We start from the raw sequence: 19,207 nt of genomic DNA, 5'->3' as shown, positions 1-19,207 counted from the left end.
TTTTGTTTTTATTGCCAGCAGGAGCAGATCAAGTTGAGACAAAACAGGAAGTTAATTTTTTTTTTTTAAACAAAAGGTTGGGTGAGGTGAATATAGTTTCACACATGATGAAATGAATCGTTTGTCGCTTTGTAAAGCTCTAAAATCTAGATTATTAACTTCAAGCGGTTTAATAGTATCTGTGTCCCACAATGCTGAGCCAGGGGTATTGTGTGTGTGTCTGTATGAGGAAAGCCTGGCTCGGTGTGGCGTGATGACGCGATGCACCTAAAGCTCTTTGTTCCGTGTATCTGTGGTCCTGCAGTCTAGCGCTGCAGAATAGGTTGGAGGAAGCGGCGCCGTTGCCTGCCAACTGTTGCCCTTCTTTTTCCCGGCTCCTAAGAGTAGAGTGTACAATTGAAAGCCGTACCTTCAAGTCAGGACAAAGGGGGTAAAGTACTCTGGCTTTTTGTGAGCCTCTTTCATTGGGCCAAGCTCGTGTGATTTAGATACAATTGCCATCCAAAATCTCTGTCTGCAGCAATTGCTAAAAAGGTAGCTCAAGTATTTAAAAAAGCTCAGATGAAATAGTCACAAGGCTTACTGCCATTCTTGTCTTTATTTCCTGTGCTGTGCTAAGGGGATTCTTGAGCAAAGTCATCTGTATTCAGTAAACAACGTGTTATTGATGAGTTGATTCAATGTGGCTTTGCCAGTGAGCGAGCTGGGGGAAAGGGATTATGTCCCCAAGCCAAAACCCAATAGAAGTTTCAATAAGGGGATAGATGTGCTGTTCTCATTGTAGCAGTGGAGGATAAGCTGTGTTCAACAGTAAAATAACAGCTCAATACCAATGATATGAAGGGTTTGGAAATCTCAGACTCGCTCAAGTGGAAAAATATCTCCATTTGCTGTCACAGAATGATAAAGCCACTAAAGTTTTTTGAGAGTACAAAAGGCAACAGAATTTAACTTGATGTTTGTGATAATTGTTGAGCGTGCCAAGGGTCTGTAATTAAAGTAGCGTTTGTTAAAGATTTTGATGACATTTAATTTACCAAAGTCTGCATCAGACTGGGGAGGTGTACCTGCTGCAGCATATGGCAGAGAATGTGAAAAATCCACTAATCCAACATTCTTACAGGATGGAGATTATACCTGCTGGGACATTTTTCATGTCTGGCTTCTATTCATCTGCGAGCAATTCACTTTCATCGCTGTCATTATTGAGCAGTGAGGGAGGGGTGTTACTTAAAGTTGTATCTGGTCAGCCAAAGAGCTTTACAGCCGCTGTAGGATGTTCTTTTTTTATGAAGATTTTGTTTTTTTTTTGCAAATAAAAATCAAATCTCTCCTTGGATACCCTGCATGGAGTGTATTTTAAGGTATTATTTATCTGTTCTACTGTTGTATGACTGCTAGGAATAACAGCCAACCAATGTGCCGTCTCAGAATACCTCAAGGCCCCCAAAAATATTTGAAATCTAAAGTATTCCTCTATACTTTTTAATATTCATTTGGGAATACACGACAATTGAGGTCAAAGTCAAGGGAAGAATAATTGTTCATTTGTATTAGTGAAATCAGATTTTGTTTGAAATATCATTAAAGGCTGAACTTAGTTGGTTAAGGCATCTGAATTTAGCTTTCATGGATGAGGCCAAGACCTACCGGTACTCTATCTCGTTGTAAGGATGCATTCGGGCCTCCTTCATTTTGAAACGAATAACTATTGCTTTGAATTCAGAAATTAAACCGAGTTATCACACCTCTGAGAAAAAGAGAAATGCATTCGAACGTTTAGTTGTTTTTGTGTGATGTCTGGACCAATCGCATTAATTGCTATGACAAAACAGGCATTGATTTATGAAAAAGATTTAAACAGTCACCAGAATCATGTTATTTTCCAGCTGTTTGATTATCACTGGTTACTATTACAATTAATTTATTGAAATGTCATGACTAATTTTAACTTGTATGGAAAAAAAGTATTAACACACAATGCCTGGTTTTAATTTGTTTATGAAGTCAAGCGGCACAAGTCAGCTGACCTTTGATGTCAAAGGTCAGCTGACAGCTCCCAAACTGAAGTAAACATGCTGCTAAACAGACAATATCTCTGATGCAACAGCCCAGCATTGGACAATAAATAAATAAATGTCCTCTCAGCTTTCGTGTGACTGATGCTGTTCACACTGTCCTGAAACGGATCTCAGTCCCAGATCTGGTGTGAATGTATTCTAATCTCCAGATTCCTGCAGCAACTATGTTGTTTGTTTATGGAACTCAAACGTCCATTTTTCTTTACTAACATCTGAATATTGATATGCATCTTTCAAAGGGAACCCAATCACGTCACCGTCATTACATCAGTGACACGCAGTGTAGACATTTGTCTATTCTTTGTCCATTCAGTAGAGCAGAGCTCTGTCTGTCCTTTCAGGCAGGGCAGATGGACAGCATTTTACAGCGGAGGTGAAAGACTGACGTCGATGAACGCAGTGAGATATCCAAATCCATCCGCATCACCTCTGGTGGAAAATAAGCTCACACTTGTGTGGAGTAAAAGTTGATTTACAACTTCTACGCGACACACACACATGCTGCCATAGAGATGCACACGAATGACAGTCTGAGCCCCCAAATTGCATGCTTCCCTCCACCTCACATTTCATAGTCTTATTCTTTCCCAGTACGACCAGTGCCGCTTGACTTCTAGCTGTCCAGCAGTTGCAGTTCATAATATTCTTGTCTTCATAAATGACCTCTTGTAGGATTTTGAGACTTGCACCATCGACCTTTCCCTGAAATGGCCAGCTATGTTGTGCGTTTGCTGCCGTCTAGGTCGCGTGACCTTTCAACATGGTGCTTCATTCATATGACTGCGGAACAATTGCTTCCAAGACGCTGAACAAATATTTTAAATGGCTCTTTCCGATTGGCCGAGAGTCCCTTCCTAGCATCAAGGGCTCTTTTGCAAAGTGAAGGGCGGCAATTAGCATGTCAAGGCTGGCACCCAGCTAATGCAGGTAGCTTCACCAAAAAGTAAAAGTCTTTGATAAGCATGTCCTCTGCTGTGATAACAGGCCCGAGGTTAATGCCTGTTTGATGAGGCCAATTAAGGATAGCGTGATGTGATGCTTTGGTTTAAGGCAAGTCTGCAGCTCCCTTCTCCCCTCCGAATGTTGTCCCCTCCCAGATAAGCTTTACTTCGTTGACTTTGCCCCGATCTGTTCCAAAGCCAGAGGCACTTATTAGCTACCTATCCATGAGTGACATGTCTAGCTTACGGGCCAGCGCTGAACAATGGCCCTTCACCTCTCTAGTTTCCGGATTAACACTTTGATTTCATTCTGACTTGTCTGAGGCACAACGCAGCTGCCGGACGATTTTTGGAGGCAAGGACCGTTGTCCCCCCTGGAGTTGCTCTGTGAACGTTGGATCACTCGGCAAACATTATTTAATTGTCATTACTTGTCGGGCGGTATAGAAAGAGGCCATGTGAGATGAAGTGGGGACACTGTTTGATTGCTTTCCTGTGATTGAGATTATTGAGCCGCTTACAATATTTTTCAACAGTAAATATTGTTAATTTAACTGTAATGTCTGCACATTGCCACCATTGAACACGTTCCTTTGTTTCTATTTGTTACAATGGCTCATGGTTTATTTAATGTGGCCACAGCACCGTGGGACAGGATCGATTTGATCACTAAGAGTTGTTGCATTCATGCCATCCGTTCCTTACGTGCAAGACCTTGATACCAGCAAGTGAAGGAAGATCATCTTCTGGCATTTCTTGTTGATTTGCTGAAAATGTGAAACATACAAATTCTTTTGCCGTTTGTTGATACAAATATATATATATATATATATTCGAGTCTGCTCTCTACCACAGAGGTATACGCAGATGGTTAAGGTTGTGTTGTGATATATTTACAACTGTCAGTCAGTAACCTCCTGAGACTCAGATAAGATAAACTCCTGAGACGTCACATCTTACCATTTGCAGTATCAAGGAGCCACATACTCCACTCATGCAAGCCATCCAATTCTATTTGATACATCCCAAGCCAATACAAGCTGTCAGTCAGCATTAAAGTCAGAATCACGTATTTACAGAAAAAGTTGTGCTGCTGTCATTAGGGAGCAAAGGCCAACGACTCGAGTAAACCGCTCAGCAGCTGTTTCGAAAAGTCACACATATCCTGTTTTGAAGTCTTGCTTAACTAATGTCGCTATTATCTAGTGGCACCAGTCGCATTTCTATGCTCAGGAATGTTATTCTTGCTTTTGCTCAGATTTGGAAACTCTGCAAATAAATATATTCCTGCAAATATTTGTAGGAATATAAAAAAACAGACTCACAATTAGACATCCTTGTAGGAATTACTGTTTGAGCCTTTTAAAACATCTCTGACTGTGGGTTGTTAATTATGAACAGGCACATATGGTACCAGGGGTTCAGGGATACAGAACTTAAAGGTCTGGTTCTACATCTACAGCGACAAGAAAACATTCTGTCACCAAACCAATTAAAATGGCAATTTAACGTCTGTGCCTGAAATTCCAACCAGTATTCTGTTTTAATGTCCAGCTTTGTGTGTGTTTTTATTTTTATTAAACAGTAGCGACTTGGAGAAGTCCCAAAAACTGCAATAAGTTCAGCAGCCAGTTATAGATGGCTCCTAAAATCGGTCTCCATGGGCGACATTTCAACCAGAATAAATGTGATTGTAGCATGGCATGAAAAGAACACGCCTGATTTGGCCTCTAGTTCAATGTTCATGGCATTTTTTTATATTACGATCTGAAGGATTACATTGTGTGTGTTTTTATTAGTGATGACGAGCTTCACGGTGTTTCCTAGTTGTCAACACAGTACATTTACACAGTGAATACTGAATACTGGTCACCTTTTCATGGCATCATGGAAGAGAATCATTGTCTGTGCCGCTTTAATAATTGTAAGGTAAAATTACACGGAAAGATCTCTGAATTTTAGAAAAGTCCTGACTGAATGTGCATTCAGCCCAGTAGCAGTTCTGTTAAATTAGAATTATAATCCCAACAATTATCATTTGAAGATTTAGGCTTTGTCTTTGGGCTTGTGTGTGTGTGTGTGTGTGTGTGGGGGGGGGGGGGGGGGCTCTTATTGGGTAATGGCTTCTTTAACAGTGAAGAATTCAGCCGCTCCCAGTGCTAACATAGATCTAGATGCAGCGGCGAGGACATACGACCAGATAACGTTCAAACACATTAATACGCTGGGACAGTATAGATCACATGCGCACACACACACTGAAACGTGCACAGCCAGACTGTGCCAGTCGTTCTACCTGCAGGATATACTATGAAACTGTAGGCCTTTGGCACAGACTGCCCGTAAAAGCCGTACTATAAAACTCAGACACAAGGCGAGCTCTCTGCTTATCTCTCTTGTTAACGTGGTGATTGCTGTAAGTTTGTTTCTGTTTCTAGTCTTTCTTCTTGTCGTTTTTAGTGTTTGTGGTTGTTTTGTGTCTCATTGCAGTCATTTTCTTTTTTGCCGTGGTCACACATCCATGTGTGCATAAGAACAAACACACAACTGCATCCAACTGAAAGTGTTTCAGCTCCGGTTGTCACGCCGATGAACCGGGCTTCTGTAATGAAGCTAAACTCAGATGTACAGTAGCAGAGATTTTTCACACCTTGCTTAGCTTGGGGTGTTGTGTGTGTGTGCGTGTGTGTGTGTGTGTGTGTGTGTGTGTGTGGGGGGGGGGGGGGGGTGGGGGTGGTTCACTCTTTGTAGTAGTCACAGCTCCAAATCTCATTTGTAATGCTTATCAGCTGGTTGGGGTCTCCACAATAGCTAATGGGGAAAACAAATTGCTATTTATCATTTCATTAACCTTCATTTTATCCTGCTGTGTAATTAGCCTAATTAGCAGACGCTTTGCACTGACTGTGTGATGGCTCCTCACGCAAATAAATCTGATTATTTATTTTTTTAATGTGCCTTTAACAAATGGTTGCGCTCATCATTCTGTCCGTGTCGGTGAGACTGCAGCTGCACAATTACTACCGATGATGAAGACGCGATTTGCAATGTTAAATTTGGAACGCTCCCTCTGAAGCCTGCGATAATGTGTTAATCAGATTGATCTGAAAAACTTTCATTGGTAGGTGCAAAACAAAGAACACGTTGTCGCACCACGTGTAACCGTTGCCGTTTGTTCCTACCTCGCTGGCGAACACTCGACTCTATCATGCAGGACCCCCCCCCCCCCCCCCCCCTGCATGTCCACATGCAGACACGATGAGGTCTGATTGAGACCCTCTTCTTTGCAGGGCGCTAAACACACTTGTTTTGACACCACAAGAAGGTGATTTTGCCTGCTAGGCTGGTTGTCAGCGCTGGTTTGTGTTGAGCGGTCGGTGCTGGTGAAACAAAAGCAAGTGGCTGGAAGTCACAAAGCCCGCAACCAGCTGGGATCGACTTCCAGCAGACCCGCGGGCCCGTTCGGTGGATAAGCGGCTGCAGATCAGGCAAGAAGATGAATTAATGTTTTTAATTGTAGGATTCTTCTGGGAAAGAATTATATAATCCCTCAGTCAACATCAGCGAGGGAATCTGATACTCCGCAGGTGTTGCGGTGACGTATGTTTGCAGCGGCCATGTTTCAGAGCAGGATGTTTAACTTGTCCCGTGCTCTTAGGCACTGACACTATCGCTCTCCTCGTACAGAAATGCTTTGACATGCAAGTTTTCAGAAATACCAGCAAGCCCGCGGGCGATATTTTGGTTTGAGATGCGAGTATAAACTTGAGATGCGAGCACGCTTCCAGATGCTGATGCTAAATGGCTGAGCGCTCCAGCACTAACCACTCTGCCACCGTGCCGCCCAAAGAACATCTCCCCATCAGGGAATCGCATCCAGGTCTTCTTGGTGATACTGTCCACTATACTGACGAGGATAATTATTATTTTTCCAGTTATCTTATATGGGAAAAATGTGTTTGACATACGTTACACGCACGGTCCAGGAACGAATTATACTCCTATGTCAAGATATTACTGTATTAAATTTTTTAGCGCTCGAAAGGGGTCCAAAGCAGCTTTTTGATTTTGTTAATGTGTCGACACACAGCGTGGTCTCACACGCCCGGCTCTTTCAAATATTTACCCATTTGCAAGAAGTGTTTTACGATCCGGAATGACCACTTGAACTTTTTTTCCTCTTCCCTGTTCCCAAACAGCGGAATGTGGAGAAGGAGCTCTTGTTTGTGTAATGCGGCATTAACCCATTCAGCTATTCAACCCGCCTTCTGAAGCGGCGCGGGTCCAATACTTGGAAGCCGCGGTAGGAATCTTTAATTTTTAAAGCGTTTTCATCCGCATGGCCGATCCTCTGCACGTTGCGTCACGAACCATGAGTGCTAATCCCAGTTGCCCCCACCCCTCAGTTTGGTATGAACAATCGGTCAGCCGAAATGCATCTCCATCCTCATGCTTCCTCGTGAAGTGATGTTTTGATCAGCACTTAATGATCCGAGGGCTGTGTAGTTAGCTGAAGTCAACTCATGGGATGAAGCGTGGGGGGGGGGGGGCAAAAACAGCATGATTGTCTTTTAAATATTAGTTGTCTTTTTCCTTTTCCCACAAGGCTTTATGATAAACATCAACCACTGTTGTGTGTAAACCAGATGAGAATTCACTTTTTAATATGCTCTGCTTCCTGTTTTCAGGTCTCTCACTTCACTGTTGTCTTTCATTTGCACATTTATCAGCTTCGTTTGTATTTTTTTACGTTAAGTCAGCAATTTTCACCAACACAGTAGACATAGATGCCATTATCTGAGGAATACTAGCTAAAGAGGCCAATTACTGTACATCTAAAAGGACAGCAAGACGTTGATTCAAGTAGTTTTATATGTAACGTGTGTGTGTCTAATCAGCCGATATTAGCATTAAATATGATAATATACCCGTTTAGGTGTTAAATACATGCTGGTTTTCAGAGTAATGTGCATGTTGAAGTTAACATGTAAGGTCGAGGTCCTGCTGCACTCATTCCTACCTGTTGGTGCTCTTTTTTCAGCGTAGCAGGGGCCGCTATACTGATTTTTGTTCTGACTGCTTTGGATTCGAAACGTTGGCGCTTAATGTTCACTAAGTTGTTACGGCAAACGGAGACGGTTATGTAGAGATACTGGTCCCACACCTCTTTTCACCATTAACTTGTTGACGGTTGTTTTTATGTGTGATGGTAGTCACCCAATTTATTGAATAAAAGTGATCTAAATCTATTATTATATATGTAACCAATCTGTGATGCATCTTCTTCCTCTGTGACATTGAACTCGACTGCTGTTCAACAACCTGAGGAATGGGAGACATTCTCCTTTAGTGCAATCGCACTATAATTAATATTTATGACGTATACGTTCGCCTTCCAGGTTTCTAAATCCTCACAATAGCAACAAAATGTGCATTTATGCAATTATGGAAATATAATTACAGTTAAATCTGCTGCTGTAACCTGAGTCAGCTGTTTTTGCCAGAACACGTTCTGTAGTTCTGTCTGCAACACGCATTTAGTCTTCCAGTCACACAGGTTTGCTAGAAAGCACGTCATGCCCCCCCTCCCCCTTCAAAGAGAGTCTCTGAACCTTGCCATTTTATGTTTGGCTCCTGTACTCTCTGTGGTCCTCTTTGGCTGCTTTTGTTTGATAGGTTCCTTGGTGCATATGAAAGATTAATGCAGCAGAATCACCTGCAGCAGTTCCTCAATGACAGCTGCGGGAAGACGGCCTGGCTGCTGTGGCCTCGTAAAGCAAACCGTTAAACACGGCGTCAATCGTCTTGTAACTGCCCTCGCAATCACAGTTGACTTTCCTTTCATGAGGTTTCGATGCGGATGCGGCCGTTTGTTGCACCGTGTGTGTGTGCGTGTTGTGTTGGCTTACTTGCAGCAATGCATTGTTGGTGGGTGTGCATTGCACACTTTGCCTTGTGCGATGTTCACTCATTTCTGTTTTTGCAAGGACGAGCTCTGGTTTCCTCCCACAGACGGAGTTGAAAGTCTAATCTCGTCACTGTTCACCTGTCCAACGTGTACTCTGCCACGTTTGCATGCTGGAATAGTTTCAGAAAACAGATTCATCAAAGAAGAGGTTCAATCCCAATGTTGAATTTGCTTCCCTGGTGGGTTAAGCGGCGTACTTTAAGCTGCAGCTCCGTGATGCAGGTCACTCCTGAGCTGTGAATACGAGATTAACATGTTTCATCGACCAACACTAATGTTTCTGGAAGACAGCAAATATGGCAATAATATAAATAAGACAGATATAAAATGACATTTCAAACCTGCATTGCAATAAAATCAATGTGTAGATATACTGTATGCATGTCATTATGATGTTTAAGTAATTTGATCACCGAAGTGGCAATAAAATACATTGTAATCATATGTTATACAACTAGGCATTAATTTATCACTATGTTTGTAAAATAAAGGAGTCATCAAGTACATTATTTGAGATTTTAAAACAAATTCATGAATCATTTAGAAATCTATTTCAAAATACATTGTAGAATAATAACTGGATTGACAAATTGATTTATGAACAGATTAAATCAAGAATTTCCAAAAGTCCCTTTTTCCTTGATCCCACTATATTCCCCCCCACAGTTCGGTTTTCCCAATAGTCACCAGTCGGGTCTGTGAGCTCTTCCTTCTAGCCCCTCCACGATGAGCTGGTCCCTGTGGGTTTACAGTCCGGTGCAACACTGCCAGTTAGCCAGAACCAGCGTAGAAAAAGAGATCAGTCGTTTGAGTTGGGCTCATCTTACTGACCAATTGGAACGCTTGTTGCATCTCTTTTTTTTTTATTGCATTTTGCAATATAAAGTGCTCCGTGGTTGGGCTGTTTCTCTTCCTAAAATGGCACATAAATAACTTTTAATAGTTTATTTTAAATGGGATGCAAACTGATTTGAGTGGGTTTAAGGTACATTGAAAATGACATCCCACTGTGGATTATTCGCTGTCATCACTGAATGTATCCACATACAGAAATGTTCTATTCCACATGTCATGTTATTGAGTCGTACTCGCACATTGTAAGATCTTTTTTCTTTCGTCCCCCCCCCCCCCTCCTTTTAATTTGTCTTTGATTTTGTTAGCCATTTCAGCACCGGGACATGAAAGCATTTGCATTGAAAGGACAGGTGGGTGTGAGAATGTGAGACACCGGTGTGTGTCTGAATCGCAGCATTAAGAGCGGGGAAAATATCAAAAGTAAGAAACATTCAGACACGAGCAGGAGCCGGGATTTGAGCAGATATTAAAAGATGATTGTGCGTGGGTTTCTCTACTGTGCTCCAAAGAACGAATGTAAACCCTGTATCAGTCAGACGGAGGATAATAAACAGCAAAAACATCAGAACGCAGCACAACAAACAAAGATGGGGGAAAAACACGGCATATAAATAGTTCAAATATTTCATGTGATTTCAGAATGCGATGGTGAAACACTGGCTGTTTGTGTCCTCAGCCATAACAAGTTCTTTCACTGTGTTCTCGTGGTCTTTTCACTGTAACGATAACAAGGCCAGACAAATACAGCATAATGGGGAAATGAAAGCCTTCAAATTGGTCTGCTTTCAATGTCGACAGCACCTGGAGGTGACACTACTTTCATCTAAGTGTGCAAATAAAGAGGGCTTGTAGGTCAGTGTCCCGTTGCTGATCACGTCTAATGTGTTCTCTTGTGATGGCTGCCTCAACACTGACGGTCACTAATTGTCTCATTAGATCCTTCGTGTGAGGAAAGACTTTCGCTGCTCTTCTCACGTGCAACCGTTTTGATTTGAGACGGGTTGAGAGATTCAAAGAGATTTTGTTTCCTCTTTGACTCGGTGAAACTTGTGAACGAACACACGTCAGATCTTTCTGCGTGCTTTACCTTTTTTGTGTTTTTTTTAATCCGAACTATTCTCATCTGCTTTTTAAACGTGACTCAATAGATGAAATACAAAAAGTAGACTTGAATCATACAAACACTGTAATAATTAAGATGGGTTGCAGCTGACGGCACAAATCAGAAGGAATGTTGGAAAACAATTTTGACAAAGATATTTCAGACTGTTTGGGCCTTTTTAGGTCTGTTGTTAATTATACATGAACCAGTTGTATTCAGGTGGAGGTCAAATAAGAGTTTACAACTGGTAATGACATCACCATTGAGTTGTTGTTGTTTTTTTATCCAGGCAAGTGACTTGTTTGAGAGATGCTTAACCCAGAGCTCAAGAGGCCTAACAGGAACTTGCCAGTTTGTGTCTGAAATCGGTTGATCTAAAGTTGCTTTCTTAGTTTTTATGAAAAGCACAGTGGCGTCTTTACCAAGCTATTTCTGAGGTGCTGGAACTGCACTGATCCACAGTGAGAGACATTATGTAGAGATGGAACAACAATGACCTTCCTAGAAGTGACCTGTCTTCCAAAATTCGTCCGAAAGCGTAGCGGCGGCTCTTTCAGGCAGTGACAAAACATCCGATGAACTACAGGCTTCCGTCATCTGAAAGGTCAGTGTTCATGGCACCACTTCCCCAAAGACACTGAGGGAAAGTGGCATCCATGGCAGAGCGGAGAGGCAAAGACGGCTCAGGCTTGTCTGACCCCCCCCCCCCCCCGTGCATGTTGATGACCTTTCGGGAGAACACTTCATGGATTGACGAGTACAAATTTGAACTGTTCCGAAGTCAGGGGTCCCATTTGATCTAGATGGCGTTCCACAAAATAACATGCTTTGCTGCATCGGGCTGGGAAAACGCGCCATAATTTAGGGAAACATGAATTCTGCTCACTACCAGAAAATTTTGAAGGGCAAGAACAGGTCAACAGTCTGTGAGTTTGAAGTTCAAGCGGAACTGGGTCAAGCAGCAAGACTATGATCCCGAACATACGAGGAAGCTCACCCCTGATTGGCTCAAAACAAAATTCATTTTGCAGCAACTCTGGATCTGAACCCAGATTCTGTGAAAGAGCAGCTCATGTTTACAAACCCTCCAAAGTGGCTGCACTAAAGCAGTTCCACAAAGAGTGGGTCAGAATTCTGCCACAGTGGGGTCAGATCTCCAGTTGTCAAAACTCGCTGTTTAATTCAGGGGTTATATTTGGGGTATTTGATGCCTTATTAAATAAAATTCAGATTTATAACATGCATTTTGTGTTTACTATCATGATCTTTGACATTTTTACAATGATGTTTGATAAGTTGACAAAGTTGAGTTTGATTTCCACACACAAATAGATCTGATATAGATCAGCCTAGAAGTTTATTTCCAGATGAGTAATACTGATCGTGCGAGCAAAATATTTTTATTACATTCCTTTGTAAGAAGTGCACAATGAGTCTCTGTCTACATTTTTTGTTTTTCTGGCGCTTATCTGTCTGTTTGTCTGCCTGTTGGCGGGATTACGGGGAAAAACTGCCAGATTGATGTTGAAGAAGAAAGATCTGAAGATTGGTCCAAATTAGATAAAAAACCCCCAAAACATATCTTGTCAATTCAATATTCAATTCACTCACCAAAAATCTCAGTCATTGAAGGCGTCCGATATGAACTATCATGCAAAATGTCTTCTGGATCAGACCCAGAATGAGGTCAGGAATAAATCTGACATTTTAACATTGAAAACTCCATTTACAGATTCAAAAATCAGTTAAAAACACACACAAACTCTGATTCACCAATTCCTGTTTATGTTTGGTGTAGAAAGATACCAAGAACAATTGCTAACCTTTTGATGATCCAGGTCACCATGTGGACGGTGTAACTCTAATTAGGGAGTGGGGGGTGAGCTGATTGGTGGAGGTTTGCGTTCTCCGAGTGGGTTTCTAGTTTGTAATGGATTCTTCCTTCAGCTGCATGCTCTCTCTGATCGGAAGATTCTAATTTGTCCGTTCTGAAGCATGTGAATTCTACGCATTAATTGAACCAATGTAGTCATTACTTTCAAGCTATTACAAAAATTCACGTTATCTGGGCTCGTGTTTGGCCGTAAAATAAATGTTTTTGCCTGTTTTCAGGGCTTTTCACTTCACCAGTAACATCACTGGTGCTCTTTTCCTTCTGAAAATTCATTTTTAATAAATGATCTTTCTCTCATTTCCCAGAACCATGTGGAACCCGGGGGACAGCAACAACCAGACAGGACAAGTGACAGCCAGGATGGAGACTACGCCATCCTTGGGTAGTGCGAGCATCTCCGTCTCCCAGCAACAGGCACCCAAGAAATTTGCCCCTGTGGTTGCACCCAAGCCAAAGTTCAACCCTTACAAACAGATGGGAGACCCCACCCACTCGGACACTGCAGGTATCAACACCACAAAATACTTCATGCCTCTCAACACAACCCCCTGAACTGTGTCCTGCCACCGTAGACACAGGTTTGATGGGCCTGGAACAGACGTAAAGAAGGCAGAAAGAAAAGCACTGTTTCTCATTTCTCAATTAAGATAACTTTAAACTAATCAGAATTATATTCTATACATTGCTAATGTGGTAAATGACTATTTTAGCTGCAAACGTATGGTTTTTGGTGCAGTATCTACAGTATATAGAGTATAATGGTATATCGAGGCCCATTTCCAGCAACCATCACTGCAGTGTTCTAACGGTACATTGTGTTTGCTACACGGGGTCGTCGACTTACAACCGATGCGACTGTTGACTTTACGACCGACTCTACATTTAACTTTTGTTAAAGGTTTGTGTTCTCAGTTTATTGTATTTAATCAAATACACTTTAAAGAAAGAAATCAACCATTGATGTCATAGTTTTAGTATTTAACTTAATTTAACATTAATTTAGCATTTAAATTTTTTTTTTGCTTTATTCCCATTTGATGATTTGTGGCATTAAAGTCATGTAATCCCAATATTTAATTTAAAAAATGCATTTAATCCTCAATTAATCTTTCTCTTGGTGCTAAGAGGATTAATGAAGTGATATAAAGTGGTGGGGATGCATTTGTGGGCGATGGAACATTTGTCAGGTTGCACTTTCGACATGAAGAACAGTGTTGATATCTCATAACCTTCATGACATGAGGGAAAAAAACCATGTTAAATACCATTTTGGCCTTTTTTTCTATCGTTGCGCATTGAAAATTACTAAGATTTATTTTGGTTGGACTTGATTGTTGATTGAAATTAAAAATATGTAGGGAAAACTAATGAATTACAGGGTTAAATCTCATTGCTTTTATCTTTCTAATCAGTTTCAACATCTTGAATGAATATTCAAATTACAAATTCTGTGACATTTGACTGCCGCAGCATTACTTTTCATTAAGGCGTTAATTTGATGCTGATGACTGGTTGTTTTCAGCATTTTGAACATGCAAATACGTAAAAGCCATCAGGAGACATCCCCGGTTTTCAAAGGATAAGACGTCTTTATGAGCAGATTATCTCTCTGCCCTTATTTATTTAATATCTTTTATATCAAATGTGTGGTCCGTCTGAGGATTAGCGTAAAAATTAGGGACGACTCAATTTGGCACAGGGCCTTGCTGCCCCTTTGTCTGGCAGCAAGGATGAACAGTATGAGGCCAAGTGGACAGAGAAGCCGGTCAGACGGGCCACGGCGTTATCCACGTCTCTTCTCAGCTTTTATTTAGACGTTGTTCTCATTTAAGCCCCAGCAGGAGGACGTGAAAGACATGCAAGTCTCAGCGAGTGATCCTTTGCGCAAAAGTCCTCTGAACAAATCAGACTTGAAGGTTTAAGTTGATCTCATGTGCTACATGTGCTGTGAGGTCTGTTGTGATTGCTTTGCCATGCAGAGCAGCCGGTGCTCCACTTCTATCATGGAGGGCTTTTTTTCTTGCAGCATCTAAACGTTATGAATTTTTTTTTTTTTGTTTGTGCAATTTTGATTTTTACCACCATTAGAAGACAATGCAATTCAGTGCAATCGCCCTGCAATAAAATACTGACTTAACTGTCTTTGCTCAGTTTAGTTTACTTTCAGCAATATTGACAACCACGCGTCATTTATTTTTTTGCTGTCAGCGTTTCAAAAATAGTTAAAAAGCCTTCCCGCTCTTGGCGGACAGAGGACGTAGCAGGTGCAATGCATTGTGGTTTACCGTGACCTCGCTTGAACCATCACACGCCTCTTTTATGCTAACAGCTTTCCTTTTTGGGTTTTATTTAAAATCACAGAAATTATATCCTTGCTGAAATGTTTTGCACTTGTGGTTGTGGATTTCTGTGCAGCTGTCTGCGTAGGTCAACACACCCAGAGTGGTGACAAGTTCAAGTCTACGCGGTGCTCTCCGGGACTTCTCTATTTCAGTGTAAACCACACATGGGAACGGAGTGTTAAGCGTGATGTCGAAGACAGGGGTCAGATTCCTCCTGACTTTGATCCAGTAAAAAAAAAATGAGCACATGAGTTTGTAATTAGAATTTGTAATTAGAATTTAATTGTATTTTTTGTTAAAATTATTTAATCTGTGCTGTATTTTTGTGAGCTTCATGAAATTAAGTTAAATGATTCCATTTACATATGAACATACTTACTGGGGGGGGGGGGGGGTTGTTTCATAATGGTGTTGCTGCACAAACTTTAAAGTTGCAAACATCTGAGAAGTGCCGTTTTGATTTTCAGACAAAGTTACCAGGGTTCCGCTAATTGTTTGCTCACAGCAGTTGAAAAGTGTTGAACGTGTGCATTTAGCTGTTTTTATTCCTCCCGTCTCGGCCGGCCAGAGGCGAGCCGACTACCGGTTGTTATATCTAAGTCCCTCATCAGTGTCACCAGGAGAATTAACAGGAAATCCACCGATGACTGTGCTGCTGTCCCCATGGAAACCACAGTCTCACGCTCCGAGCACACTTTTACTTTTTAAAGTAGAACACATTTATCCACTTCTTGCAGGACTTTTTCCTGCAGTGTGTATAAAGTCTGTTTGAGTAACACATGCTTCAAAGTTTTTCTTGTCAGGTTTCTTCTGTCATGTTCAACATTAGGTCTTCATTGTGCAACAGTTTATCTGCTGTTAGTCACTTCTCCATATCACGTAATTACCGTAGCATCCTGGAAAAGATTTTCAACATATCCTACGATGTCTACACCGTCAGAGGAAGTACAACTGCTGAGTATGATTTAAGAATGAGTGAGCAATGGGGAAAAAAAAACCCTATTTGATTGCATCAGCTGCTCTGACATAGAATTAGGTTCACGCCCACTTAATATTGCAAAAATTAGACTTTTGACTTTTTGAGCAAATATCAACAACATAATTAATGGTTGCAAAGGACAAAAAGCATCATCAGTTCAGACTGTTGGTGCTATACAGCTGTGACATGCGCCAGGCTGCAGTCTGGAAGTTAACAGCATGCCTGCTAACAATGCTGTCCAGGTCCAGTCAGCCGCAGTCACACAGAACCATCCAGAGGCTTGAAGCTTCCTTATATACAGTTTAAGCAAACACAATCTTACCCTCTTCACATAGTGTGAAAGACCTGCATGATAGCTATAGCATTGCTGTCATTTCTACGCCCCTTTACTAAAAGTTTGGAAAAAATATTGGGTGCTTTTCCTCAAAACCTGGTGTGTGGGCCAGGAGAGAACCTGGTGAGGATCCAAACAATGGCACAAACGGCACCATTGTTTATCATGCTTCCCTGAACATTCTGAGATGGGGCATTTAAAAATAAAAAAAATAGATTTAACATAATCCTGCAAAAATGAGTGAACTGACTTCTGCCTAACTTTGTGCAGTGGTTGGGAGTCGTGATGCTTAAACCTGTTCAATTTCTATATAGATTCTTTTTTTTTTGAGTAAAGTGAATACAGGAATTTTATTGTAATACATTTGCACGCCTTATTTTTGCAGGAAATACTGAGTTATTGCAACTTCACATGCAATTCGAGTGAATAACACATGCTTGTGGCCGTATGTCAGGAGCTAAACATACACGTGATTCTTCGCTCTATCCTGTAGCTACTTTGTGTACGATGTGTAACCGAGACATTTACTGTTCAGACGGACTGTACTTGTTGTCGTGGGAATCCCCTCACGAGTCACCTCAAGGCGCGTGCTGCAGGTCAATGTATGGCCTTTTACATGACGTGGTTAATGGCCAGCTCTGAGGTTATACTCAGTTCTCAGCGGGCGGGAGCTGCTCGGACGGGCTGCGTGCTATCAGGTGTTTACACAGCAGTGATGTCTACCGGGACATTTGACAGGCTTCATTTACTCTCTCTCCTGTTTGTTTGTGTGGTAGCAGCACTCCCTTCTCCACTCGTTCACCATTCTGGGGCGCTAATTGTTCACCCCGACTTGAAGATGAAAAGGCAAGCTCTGGCTTCTAACCGTTCACCTTTTGCAGTGTTTGATTCTTTGCTTTCACACAAAAAATATAATCCTCCTATTGTTCGAGATCCAAATTTCTCTTCCCATGGGAATTCTCTTTAGGGTAGCAGAAGCCAATTATGGTCTGCTTTTTTTTTTTACACAGTTAAAACAAGTATATCTCCAAAGAGCTCAAATCCCCTCCCTGCATCTCTAAACCAAATGAAGTCTTAAATCACTCTTCTATACATATCATGCTAATTAAGTGCAGGGCTCAGCTGCTCCTCTGCAGCGGAAGATGGAATAAAATGGGTCCATAATTATGTCAAAACAGTGTGCGCTCAACCTCTGCCGCAGCACATTTGGAGTGGGTTTGTGGAGATAAAGCATGTGGAGTGACACCCAGAACATAAAACACTTTTGTCTGGAAGGGATTATGTATTTTTTTTGATACTAAATAAAAAGGCACGTCTCTGGTCTTTTTTTTTTTTTTTTAAACGACAGATTACTTTAAGTTTATGGAAATGTGAGCCAATGGCCAGTTTCAATCCCAGAAGTCAGATGCTGCTGACGCCATGTAGCGAAACAATGCAACTCATTGAAGTGAGAAACGCTGTCTCATTCCTCTGCTCTGATTTTAATCATTGCAGATATCAGCAACTCGGGCTTTTAGCTTTAAATCAATTTCAGGGGGATTTGTATTTGTCTGTGTCTGATTCACCTACAAACAAGGGGGTTCTGTTTCCTTTCAGAGGCCGGACTCTGTCTGAAGTTTGCTGTTTGATCTCCTGCTCAGTCATTTGTGTCGGGTCTTGTCCCAAGTCTGTCGGGACCAGATGGCGGCCTCTAACATACGTGTAACTGGTAATATTGTACACGTGTAAATCTTTAAACATATGCTCAACCATCAGCCCCGACAGCTTTTAATCTCTTCATTTGTTGTGTGTCTACAGGCCCTTTTTGTGTCTGTGTGTGTGTGTGTGTGTGTGTGTGCGCAAAGAGTGTAAAAAGATTTTCCTCCTTGGAATTAATACATTTATCTTACATCTTAAAATCTGTTTCATTTTGTTTACAGCTGCAAAAATATCTCAAGTAATTTTTGCTCTTATATACTGTATATACCATATACTAAAGTAACCTTTTAGGAACTTTAATGTTCTGAAACGTTTAACTTAAACAGAACTGAACTGTGAAGCATAATGTTTTAAATCACACCAAACAGACAAGGTTAGTTTACAAGGTGTTTTTGTTTTCTCTTATCCAATAAATCCATGGTGGTGCTTCACGACTTGCGGTGACATAACTCCATCCACGTCCTCCTTCCACCCCCCGGTGATTGGATCACTTAATAAGCAATCTAGAATCGCTGTAACCATTGATCGATATGAAAATACAAATGATTGCCAAGCCCTATCCCAAAGTGTGTACAGTACACTACACACGGACATGTTGGATTTCCTGTACATCAAGTATTTTATAACTGTACCACTTACTTGATAAACATTTGAATATTAGTCCTGGTGTCACAGCTTAATCCATCTTCAAGATTTCCCCCTCCAGACACACACACACGAACGATACTCCGGTTCTGATAACCAATTATACTTCTCATGGCCTCTCAAATAACTTTAATCACTGATTAGGATTCTTTGTTCACAAAGAAGCTACTTTAAAGTAATTACTCAATAGAGAGACGGGAAGTTGTCGTATTAAGCCGGCCTTCCTGCTGCTTCTCTCATTAGTGCTCACTTGGAGCTTTCAACTCCCTGTTGTCTCAAATGGAGCCGGCTCCATTCACGGCACAGAGGCTGTTCTCGCCGTGTCCAGCTCGCACTGCTTCAAATCCTGACGGCAGAAGCAGCACGCA

At 41.5% G+C, this 19,207-nt stretch overlaps 1 protein-coding gene across 1 annotated transcript in view; it reads left to right on the top strand.

Moving 5' to 3' along the window:
- lpp (LIM domain containing preferred translocation partner in lipoma) overlaps positions 1–19,207 on the top strand; it is a 92,039-nt gene that overhangs the window by 15,212 nt on the left and 57,620 nt on the right. Inside the window, exon 3 of the mRNA XM_068743747.1 lies at positions 13,147–13,346. Coding sequence (XP_068599848.1) covers positions 13,151–13,346 — 196 coding nt within the window. The 5' untranslated portion in view covers positions 13,147–13,150. The remainder of the gene's footprint in view (positions 1–13,146; positions 13,347–19,207) is intronic.

The sequence above is a fragment of the Brachionichthys hirsutus genome, chromosome 9 (assembly GCF_040956055.1).
Source record: "Brachionichthys hirsutus isolate HB-005 chromosome 9, CSIRO-AGI_Bhir_v1, whole genome shotgun sequence".
NCBI classification, from domain to species: Eukaryota; Metazoa; Chordata; class Actinopteri; order Lophiiformes; family Brachionichthyidae; genus Brachionichthys; species Brachionichthys hirsutus.
This window is presented reverse-complemented; position numbering and strand designations above follow the sequence as displayed.